Source organism: Pelobates fuscus, chromosome 2 (genome assembly GCF_036172605.1).
Source record: "Pelobates fuscus isolate aPelFus1 chromosome 2, aPelFus1.pri, whole genome shotgun sequence".
Classification (NCBI taxonomy): domain Eukaryota; kingdom Metazoa; phylum Chordata; class Amphibia; order Anura; family Pelobatidae; genus Pelobates; species Pelobates fuscus.
Genome location: NC_086318.1, coordinates 230,892,872 through 230,904,388, shown reverse-complemented (window position 1 = coordinate 230,904,388; position 11,517 = coordinate 230,892,872). Strand labels below are relative to the sequence as shown.

General features: G+C 38.4%; 1 protein-coding gene across 2 annotated transcripts; it reads left to right on the top strand.

Moving 5' to 3' along the window:
• Positions 1 to 1,140: 1,140 nt before the first annotated feature.
• Positions 1,141 to 9,186, top strand: LOC134587115 (serine/threonine-protein kinase Sgk1). Of its 2 annotated transcripts, none has more exons than XM_063443252.1 (11): positions 1,141 to 1,680; positions 4,939 to 5,014; positions 5,508 to 5,583; positions 5,884 to 6,072; positions 6,177 to 6,308; positions 6,581 to 6,693; positions 6,859 to 6,982; positions 7,082 to 7,177; positions 7,322 to 7,477; positions 7,591 to 7,680; positions 8,077 to 9,186. In XM_063443252.1, exons 1-11 carry the CDS (start codon positions 1,647 to 1,649, stop codon positions 8,242 to 8,244), a joined length of 1,254 nt encoding a protein of 417 aa, XP_063299322.1. In that variant the 5' UTR covers positions 1,141 to 1,646; the 3' UTR covers positions 8,245 to 9,186. The 2 variants fall into 2 exon arrangements, with proteins under 2 accessions (XP_063299322.1, XP_063299321.1); XM_063443251.1 differs by lacking the exon at positions 1,141 to 1,680 and adding an exon at positions 4,636 to 4,812.
• Positions 9,187 to 11,517: the final 2,331 nt, after the last annotated feature.

The window sequence follows — 11,517 nt, the reverse complement described above, 5'->3', positions numbered from 1 at the left end:
CACAAGTAACATCACGCAAACTTAGTCAACAGAACTCTAAACATTCTTTGTACAAAGATTAAAATAAAAAGATCAGTAACGCCACCTATGGTTACAAGAATAATAAAAAGTCCATGTATAAAAAGTAAAGCATTTAACTTCCCAACTGTAATGGCCGGTGTTTAGGAATAAACCAGGCAGTAAAAGGGAGTGTTAGTGAAAATGTATTGTATCCATTCAAGACTGTGAGAGGAGCGTAGAATAACCTTACCCAAAAACACCCCTTGAGTGCCCGGTCTGTTCTGTGTGCACTAGGTTGGAAGGAGGGTGGTGCTCTGGACCCATGGGTCAATGCTGATGCACTTTGTTTTTTTGGTTTAACAATTTAAAAATATCAATGATTTATATTATCCACAATTCTGTGCGTCACTTGTCAATTACTCACATAGGCAAGCTTTGGCACTCCAGATGTTTTGGACTACACCTCCCATGATGCGTTGCCAGCATTATGGGTGTAAAAGCCTTATGGGGGATGTAGTCCACAACATCTGGAGTGCCGAAGGTTGCCTATCCCTAGAAAAAACGTGTTTTGAGTGTAATCCAGAATTTGCAATGGAGCAATGAATTGCATCAGCTGTTAGATAAGTTTGGAACATGAAAGCTCTGACTGTGACCTTGAGGTCGGCTGTGAACTCTCTGGGGTCTCTGACCTGCTTCCTGCAGTACAGTAACTGGGGCTGCTGGGAGACATGACCAACCAGTGCTGGACACCATAAATGACAGGCTTTGACTAGCTACATCATAAACATTGCTGAACCAGCTGGGCAGACTTTCTCCTTTGCATTGGTTTGCTATGTGCTATAAAATAAAACTTTTGTTACAAATTGTTTTGTTACAAAATAATGATACACCCATTCAATTCGAGTTTATTTTTATTATTTTTTTTGTGTAATATATGATCATCTTTGCAGTAGTGGATTTACAGGAAGGGGAAAATAGAACTGGAGGAGGGAAAAAAAAAAGTATTTTTCCTGTTAGGAAATGCTTACTAGGTGACAGTAGTGAACGGGGGGCGCCTGCTCCACCCTCTAGGTATCCGGTAGGGAGGAAAACCCAGTCTCAACAACTTGACGTTCACACAGATGAGACTGAAGTGAATTGGAACATAGAATACAGGCGCCAGCAGCAGGCACATCTGTCTGCTGACATCTATCAGGAGGGGAGACACAAAGATAGACCCCCCGGCTCTTCCCTTTCCGTCCAAGTGTAAGTCTGCCTGCCTGACTAGTCGATTTCTTTCAAAGCGTTCTAAGCTGGTTGGAAGAAGGAGGAAACGATTAAAGCGGTTTATTTTGTGGATTCACTTTGGATTATTGCCCCTTTCTGGATGATCCATAGAATTGCCGGTGATTCTTTCTGTGACTTTGTAACCTGTGGTTTACTGTCATTTGGACTGTGATGCAGCAGTGGGCTGAGCTAAGCAGCCAATCTTTAACTGTTGACTTATCTCCTCTATGCTAATCATCACTGCTGTGGGTTAATAAACTAGGCTTGCTGCTCTGGTGAGGCTCTTTTCCCTCACTCTGTGGATCCTATTCAGTCTTTGAGGGGAGGAGTGAGCAGTTCCTGTGGATTATATTACTGCCACTTCGTAGCTGCATACTATCATGAGAACTAAAACAGAAAAATCCCCTCTAAAAGGTAGGTTCAATCAAATCAAAGTTTCCAGATACACGCTGCATAATAACATCATGATGTTAAAGGGACATTGGCTGGTAAAAAGTCAATAAATTAATCTTTTTGGATTATAGAGGTTTGACTTGTTTGTTGGAGGTTTAAAGACCCTCTCCTTGTTTGTGGCAATAAATGGATTAGGTAGATGGTGATATTTGTTTAAAGCAGCAATGTACATGTCAGGCAGTTGGATCTGGAAGAATGTATACAGTGGTATCTAGAGTAAGGACACCATTGTCTCTATTACTATTGGTAATAGTAAGTAAATCAAGTGAAAGTATCATTGTCCTTTCTCAGTCTTTCTAGAGACCCCTCCGGCAAATATGTGACCTGTGTACTTCCCAGCCCAGCACAACCATGTTTAAATAGGATTTGCCTTGTCTCCAGATTAAGGAGGGAGGAAGGGGGGTGGTAGTCGAATAATGCTTTATGAGAAAGGGGCAATTAGTACACACGGGAGGGGGCAGAACATCAATTCAAGTTTGCTTACTGATTTAGTTTGTAAAACACAAAAAGATACAGAAAGGTTAAAAGTTAAATATAGTTTAGTGATAGTATTGTAGTGATAGTGTTAATGCAGGTTTGGTAATGGCACTGAAATACATTGAATAGTGCAATGTAATATTTTTTCATAGAATAAAGAAAACGTAAACACATAAGGAGGAAATAAATTCTAGGTTTGTGAATCACTGTATACATTTATTTATGATAATTTATAAACAATTGCATTTGCTGGATGTAGAGTGTTTACAAACACTGTAGTACAGATTATACGTCTCTGAGATCAATATCCCTATAGAACAGCAATATTATTTAAAATATACTCTATAATTATCAGGCTCTGGATTTTTACTGAAATCGTTTTTTTTTTAAGTAGAGTTCTGCCCCCTAACCACTTTATTGTAATATGAACATTTAAAATCAAGCCCTTCTGCGCCCTCTAGAGGTTGTAGCACTGTTATTACACTTGAAGACGGGCAAGTGTAGCAAGCTTGAACTGTGTGTCTATTTTATTAGCAGCCTTGGAATGTGATCTAGGACAGATGGCAATGTGTATAGATAATATCATATATGTTGCAAAAACACCTCTCATTGTCACCTCCTGCTTAAGTAGGAAGAATAACAAGTCATGGTAGACTGCATTGATGTGATGTTTTACACAGGGGGAGGGGGAGGAGGGGGTTAATTAATCTAAAGCTATATATGGTATACTTGACTGCAGACCTGCATAGATCAATGCTTAAATTGAACTATTCGCTCAAACAAATAAACATTCCAGAATACGATTGTAAACGTTTCAGAGAAATTGTATTTAGCCACCAGACAAGTTTCACTAACTCTGTACTGGGTAGATCTGCATGCTATCTCCCCAGGCATAGCTGCACAGAGGTAAATATTAGCAAGTAAAGACCTGGATTTTTCTAGTTCAGAACTGCACACGTCTTTCGCTCTATGTATAGCTAAGGAGGGTGTATTCCTGACAAGGAAGTCCCTCTGGTATTTTCTTTGCAATTAAACAGACAGTTGGTGTGAGGGGAGATCTGCAGAATGAGTGGGATGTGTGCTATTAGTGTGTGTGGCAAATGATGCCAACTTTGTACTACCCACTGCTGCGTTGGTGTGCCACCTGCTGCAGATCTGAGCAATGGTAACTGTCCCATTGTCAGCACACTGTGGGTGTCTGTGAATCTCTATAAAAAGGTGTTGGGTATAACTCGAGCCAGCCAGTTACTTTATCATACTGAATCGATGGTTTAGTTATCGATCAGATGTGTCTGTCTTATGGAACCATAATAAGCTTATGATCTGCCACCTGTTTATTTATGTATTGCCATCCTATCATGTTTGGATGAGGGGCAATACTTGGGGCATTATTTCAGCGATATGAGATCGGCTAAACTACCCTAGTAAGACTGTAGCGAACTGAAGTCGGAATGGCAACATTTCGGCCAAAATAGCTTGTCTGCTATAATATTCCATCTCGGCTACACTGCGTGGCTATTTTATTAGCCTACATGTTGCAATTCATTCTTTAGTTAACTAGAACTCGGCATTTAGTAAATAGCACCATCTCAGTGAAGAATAACTTCTGACCGGGACGTTTATGCAATATATTTACATCATTATTATTTATTAGATGTTTAAAATAATCGCTGCACCCTGCATTTTTGTTAGTGCCAATAGGATAATCTAATTTTTCAAGCAGTCAAAAACTACAGCAGGTTTACGGCAAGTTTGATATACAAGTTATCGCTCCATAGCCGGTGTGAGTAGCCGTGAGCAGATCATTACCTGCACACAGGGTGCAGGGACACATAATGTGACTAGATTAGAACCATACATGGCACACTCGTGCAGAGCAGGGACCGTTTCCTTTATATAGCATTTAATGATTGCAGTGTGGCTAAGTAATATTTCGATCAGACTATGATTTCTAAGGATTCTTCCGGTATATGTTGTCTCCCCTGAATTATAAAAGGCACCAGTGATATTTATTCATACATAATGTCTTCATAAATGCATTAAAACCAAAAGCTTTTAAAAAATAAAGATCGGCTGTCACATCCCTATAGACTCCGGCTTAGAAGTAAAGGGTTAACACTTCCCAAAACATTCATGTAACATGTGCTCTAGTTAATATGGCACTAATTACCCTGTTGGCCGGTGCCCGCCTCCACCCTTGGCACAGGCTGAGCCCTGACAACTGTACACAAAGTTCTGTCCTACATTCTATAGAATGTCTTGAAATCTCCCCAGCCCACGTGACGAAAGCAAACGAACGAGGGGCGGAGTCTAGACAAAGGCGCCAGCTGACCGACCCTGGCTAGATCTGGGCGCTTTGAACTCATGCCAGAACCAGCCTCATTGTCCCTTGGCCACGCCCCTTCTTGCTCTCCTTATAAAAGCAGGGAGCGCTTCTCAGAACTTCAGAAAGGGATTGTCACTCTTGGAGTTCACTTCCCTCATTGGATTATACAGCCACCTCACTGAGTGTCAGGCTTACCTCCTGCTTAGCTATGACAATTAAATCTCCAACTACTGCTAACCAGCAGCCTTTAACATACTCGAAAATGAGAGGCATGGTAGCAATACTCATCGGTGAGTGGGCTTCAGAAAAGGATTTGTGGGATTTCAGCTTTACTGCTAAGGCATACCGACTGGGATACTGGGGCATCTGATTCCAACATTCATACTCATGGATTCTTCTATTTTTATGTTTTACAGCTTTCATGAAACAAAGGAGAATGGGATTGAATGATTTCATTCAGAAAATAGCCACCAACTCCTATGCCTGCAAGCAGTAAGTACATATGCTCTCACATTAAAATGTTATGTTGTGTTTTAGAATAAGCAGAAAAATATATTGCATTCTGTATAAGAGTGAGATAACGTTTGTATGCTCAGTTCGCAGTACAACTCTGCAGAAATATATTGGACTTGCAACTTTCTATATATAAATAATACTATAAAATGCTCAAATTTCTCTTGTGATGTTTAACTGCACTGTTATAGTCGGGGAACTCATTCATTTGATATGCCATCATTTATTTAAACAGAGTAATAGGATACTTAGATTAACCAGTGACAGTATCAACTTCGAAAGAGTTTTCCCCTACTGGAACTCACAACATATATAGACATTTTGTTTGAGGATGGTGGGTCAAATTCTGCCTGATAGAATTTATTGGAAAAATAGTTGTAAAAAAGACTATAGTATTCCAGTCTGACCTCTAATTGTGAATTTATTTTTTTCTATTCTAATGTATCTAACTTTAATTTTCTTCCTACTTTAGCCCCGAAGTTCAAAATATCCTGACAATTTCAGAGCCTCAAGAACAGGAATTGCTGGATGAAAACTCCTCACCACCTGTAAGTATTCTGTAGAGTTTACATAATTAACTTGGTTTCATCATATTCCTTCAAAGATGGGTTTATTTTAATTGAGTGCTGATGAATTGAAAACTGAATTTGTTCTAAAATTAAAATGGGCAAAAAAACACCCTCACTTCAATTATTTCTCATTGTTGATTTACTTTTGTTTTTGCAAATTCGTCAAAATTCAATTCTTAGTATGGGTTGGTTGCTTATAAAGGAAGCGACAGATTTAATATGCAGTTGCTTAATAATTTGAGTCATTTGTAATTGAGATTCTATTTTAATCCTTTACAGCCAAGCCCATCTCAACAGATCAATCTTGGTCCTTCATCAAACCCTCAAGCTAAGCCGTCAGACTTTCAGTTCTTGAAAATAATTGGAAAGGGCAGCTTTGGGAAGGTGTTGCTTGCCAGACACAAAGCAGATGAAAAATTCTATGCTGTTAAAGTTTTGCAGAAAAAGGCCATCCTAAAGAAAAAAGAGGTAACTTTCTTACTGTGTTCAGTCACTGTTACTAATGTGATCATGGTGTACCCGACAATTTATATTTTGAAAATGTTAATTTATTATATTTTGTTTTATTTCAGGAAAAACACATAATGTCCGAGCGTAATGTGCTATTGAAAAATGTAAAACACCCGTTCCTGGTTGGGCTCCACTTTTCTTTCCAAACAACAAGCAGATTATACTTTATCCTGGATTACATCAATGGAGGAGAGGTGAGCTCTAGCTAAATGTGGGATATCTTTCCGGCCTTGCAAGTCCATTGCTCACTCACATTCATTATTATGGAAAAGTTAAGCTAGTGGGGGTGGGACATTTCTAGATTTAGCATTTCCTGTTAACCTGCCAAGTTTTATAGTACTAAATGGGCAGCAGGCGATTTCCAGCTATTGTTTCTGTAGCACTACATGTCAGTACAAATTAATTGTGCTGCTAGTGATGTTTGGCACACTTCTGAAACTTCTTTTACTTTTTTTGTCTCCTTTAGCTGTTCTACCATCTCCAAAGAGAACGCTGCTTCTTAGAACCTCGCGCTCGTTTTTATGCTGCTGAAATAGCCAGTGCACTCGGATATCTGCATTCTTTGAATATTGTTTATAGGTATGAACCTCAAATACAATGTATGCTACACATCTTTTTTCCTTCTGCAAAGAAACACTTCTCAGCCGTCTTTTGCAACATCTGTACCTCCCTTGCAATTTTCTTTTTAGAGCATTGGTGCCGTATACATTTGTTTAATCAAATTACATTTTTTTGTGTTCACAGAGATTTGAAGCCAGAAAACATCCTTTTGGACTCACAAGGTCACATTGTCTTGACTGATTTTGGACTTTGCAAGGAGAACATTGAACCCAATGGAACAACCTCTACTTTCTGTGGCACACCTGAAGTAAGTTTACCAGCATCATTTAGCTGTGCAGTGTGAGACTTGTGAGTGTGTATGTGAACATGTTGTCTAATAGACTTTTCTGTATTTTGTTTTAAACAGTACCTTGCACCAGAGGTCCTTCACAAACAGCCTTATGACAGGACAGTCGACTGGTGGTGTCTTGGAGCAGTGTTGTACGAGATGCTGTATGGCCTGGTAAGCAAAGTTCCTATGTTTAAATAATGTGCCAAAAAACGTTAACCAGTGTGGCTTCTTAGAAAACATCCAACATTGTGATTGCAACTTAGATTTGTGTCTCTTTACTTAGCTAATTTCTCTTTCCATTTTTTTTATCCACAGCCTCCATTCTATAGCAGGAATACAGCTGAGATGTATGACAATATATTGAACAAGCCACTGCAGCTTAAACCAAACATTACCAACTCTGCCAGAAACCTTCTGGAGGGTCTTCTGCAGAAGGATCGAACTAAAAGAATTGGTGCCAAGAATGACTTTGTAAGTATATAGGTTCTAAATATAAACTCTCATGGTCAGCTGACACGAGCCAAACAGCACACGTGTCTAATTACTTTTGATTGGTCTAATCCAATTTCTCTTCTCACTGACAGATGGAGATTAAGAACCACATCTTTTTCACTCCAATTAACTGGGATGATCTCATCAATAAGAAGATTACACCTCCTTTCAACCCAAATGTGGTAAGTATTTGCTTGGTTTAGACAGCTATGTAGATGTCTGGTTATTTTTTAAATTGTAGCCTTTTATTGGGTTTGCTTTTCTGAAAGATTATTCTCCCACTTAAATGTATGCCAGAGATGCCACATTGAATTAATGTAGACATTTCCAGGCAGTGTTCAATTTGTAGAAATCATTATAGCCTTGCCCCTGTAGCAGAACATGCTAATTTTCATCTCACTGGCAACTTTCAGTTTGGTGGTTTTTATCTGAATAACCAAGTTATATCATAAGATGATTATGAGGAAAGTTAATTTAATTGCACTTTTTAGTTTAAAGTGGCACCTAACCTTTTCATTTACCATTGTTTGGCCTTTTTGTTCTCAAATGTAATAACCTTTTATTTTTATTTTTCACAGAGTGGGCCTAGTGATTTGCAACACTTTGATCCTGAATTCACGGAAGAGCCTGTTCCAAATTCAATTGGCGAGTCTCCTGACAGCATCCTCATAACTGCCAGTATTAAAGAAGCTGCAGAAGCATTTTTGGGCTTTTCCTACGCCCCACCTATGGAGTCTTTCCTTTGAGTGGTCCTTGTTTGCCTTCTGGCCATTTACAGTCAAGTCACTCTGATTAGTCAATTTTTTTGTTATCTAATAATATATGAAATTGCACATCCTTCATGACAGCATCACAGCCTTAATTTTAACAACATCGTCATTTTGCTGGAAGGGCGCATTCGTGGAGTCAAGTCACAAAAAGGGCGAACTTATATGGACACTGCCCTCTAGTGTCAAGCTTATGTCGAGAAGAACTGGAAGCGTCAGTGTGGCTGTAGATCCCTGGCAATGCTGTGATAAACAGGAAAAAAATTGAAGACAAGCAGCATACAACTGTGTCTTTAGTATGGGTTATTTGCAATGTGCCTTTCTCCATTCAGAGATAATGTCAAGCTCAAGATCTGTCCACATGAGATGGAATTTCTTGAGTTGTGATGGGTTTATACAAGTGAACAATGTTGTGAATGTGACGCTTTTCACAGAGTAACTGTGGTTTTCACACGTTAATGTGATGCGTAATGATCACTAATTCTGGGGCATTGTACTTTTCTTCCATATGTGGAAGCTAAAATTAATGTAGCTGCAAGTTTTGTTTGTTTTAGGTAGTACTAACTAAATGTATTGCCATCTGACTTGTGATGACCTTTGTTTTTATAATGCTTCTAGGAAAGCATTGCTGCTATTCAGATTTCTATTTTTAGAAATGGGTTTTATGGACCAAAATGCCCCATATTTAGTTGTTCAAAGTTGTAATATGTGATTTAAATAAACATGTATTTATGTTAGTTTTTTTAACATTCCTGACCATTTTGTGCATATTGTATATAATCAAGAGCTGTATATTTAAACAGACAGATTTACGTGTAAGAGTTATACATAATGCCAATGTACTGTAATTAATAAGATAAAATGTATCTTTTTTTTTTTTTTGTGACCAAACCAACGGTTTGCAATAAAACTTTGAAAATATCAGAGCTGTATTTGAATTGTTGGGAACTGTAGGGGTGAAGGGGGTGGGAACGTCGTTAGACCCTGTCCAATTCTGACCGTTTGTAGACTACAACTCCCATACTTTTTAGAGATGTTTGGTTGTTACAGTACCTACAGAGTTGCTATGGAACATCCCAGTGTTAGATAAAGGTCATTATTGGTAGAAGGTTATAGCAATAATTTGTCTGGGCCTTTTTTTCATGAGTTCTACAGATATTTCACAAATGTAAATTTAATAACCAACCTGTCTCACTCCAGAAGATAAACCACGTACTCATTCATCCACTAACAATTCCAGGTTATTCTACAGATTGTGTCTGTACCTGAGCTTGACAGTAAATTTATAGCAACTTAAATTCCATCTCACCCCTATTTAACATATTGAATGCCTGTTTGCCAACACCAGGGGGATTACTTGTTTAAACCCTGGAGTGGAGCACCTGGCACAAAAGTCTGAACATGTCTTCCTACTTTTAACACACAGATTTCACTTACATGGATAAATTAGTAAACAACAATCTATATCAAACATTACACGGTGCTTTCTAGAAAGTGCTGGATTCTAGGAAATGTTTGATTAAAATTATTTTTATACCTCTGCCCCATTGACTATATGTAGTAGAGCTTGCAAAACACACTCGTACCAAATTCTTGAAGCTGGAGCAGCCACAATTGCATTTCAACAGCCTCCCTTTCAACAGCCTGCCCCAGGCTAGGTACTGAGTTTCTATTGCTGTTAGGTGGTAATAGAGATATAAATTAATATGCTGACGATTAGCCTAAGCCATTAGGATCACAAAATAGATTCAATAAGATGACTAGGCAAATACGACTTTGAAGCAGCAGACAGCATCCCCTGCTGAAAATCTGCTTCTATGTATAGAAAACATGGGCTACAACATATTTATGTGGAGCTATTTTAGACAACTTCTCATGTCCTGCCTGTTGGTGCAATTTGTGCTGCACCCCTCCTCCCCCTTCACAAGTTATGTTAGTGAAACCCATACATCTGGGCTGGAATGCACACATATCTAAAATTGTTCTTGGGTTGGCTGGCCAAGGATCATGGAGTTTATAGTCCAGCAACAGATGGAGGGGCAATTATTACCTAACTGTATAATCCTGGCAATAACATGTGTTATGGGTGTAGTCTGGTGTACAGTCTAATGCACCCTTTTTAGTAAAACATCCATCTTGTAACTAAAAAAGTTATTTTTCTGACTAAACAATTCAATATATTTTATTGCACAAGGACGTATTAAAAAAAAAACCACAAATGTTGCAGCAGTGTACTGCTGACCAAAAAAAATAATTGTTGAAGCAATTGCCAACTGAGCCTCAATATTGGAAAGAAAACCTTTAACAAAGGCAATCCAGTTTCTCCCTGGAATAATTTATAGCTCTGAACATCCTGTTTTTGCTATAAAAGTATTCAGCCCTTTTTACAAAAAATGTATTGAACCTCACACAATTGTTTTCCTCCCCTACCCACAACTTTTAAAATAGCATATTCATCTCGGTTTGTCATCTGTCATCCCATTAGCTGCATGGCACTAATGTCAATGTAAATGTGTGTAGGTTTGTGTATACACATACATAATCAAACTGAATTATGGCAGCAGCCAAACCCATGTAAAAGACCTTCCACCGGGCTGTTTATTCACTAAACAAATTGTACTGGATTGAAAACCAAAATGCACAACTAGCAAAGCTGAGGCTAGGGCTGAGTTGTATAATGTTTCACAGTCAGTCTAGGCTATATTTTACAGTTTGGTTTTGAATTCACTACACTTTGATGTATAGTGGCTAATGCTAACCCCCTGTGCTCTAAGTAATGCCATAATTCAACTGGCTAGTTTCCCTCTTTTTTTTTTTTTTTAAGCAGAGGTTTGCTTGTGGCATTTAGAGATTAAAAGAAAATGATCCTATCTGGCATATATTTTTCTAATCTAAATGTCTGTTCATTAAACAGTACGTTGAGGTAACTTGTGCATTCAGTATCTGAACTGAAAAAAATAAAATGTTAATTAAGTAAAGATTACATTTTTTATTGTAGTATATGTGGCCCTAACAGTGAGTCACCACAGCTACCTTTTTCGTAAACCACCTCACCCTAGTGTGCATGGGTTTTTAGAGATGTGTGCTTAAATGTGTCTATAACCATTCTACATGTAATAAATGGTAACATGGTCACATTATGTATGATAAAAGACCAGTACATCCACATCTAGATCTTCTCAGTGGTAGATAATGTAATGCTCTGTGGGTCGAAAGTGTGACACAAGGGGTTTATTTAATCATCAAACGTAA

Excerpts from the sequence above, each read along its gene's own strand:
- LOC134587115 (XM_063443251.1), top strand. The coding sequence starts at position 4,731 with ATGACAATTAAATCTCCAACTACTGCTAACCAGCAGCCTTTAACATAC. Across the intron at positions 6,309-6,580 it reads ATTACATCAATGGAGGAGAG|CTGTTCTACCATCTCCAAAG; the intron begins GTGAGCTCTAGC and ends TGTCTCCTTTAG. Across the intron at positions 7,178-7,321 it reads ACGAGATGCTGTATGGCCTG|CCTCCATTCTATAGCAGGAA; the intron begins GTAAGCAAAGTT and ends TTTTATCCACAG.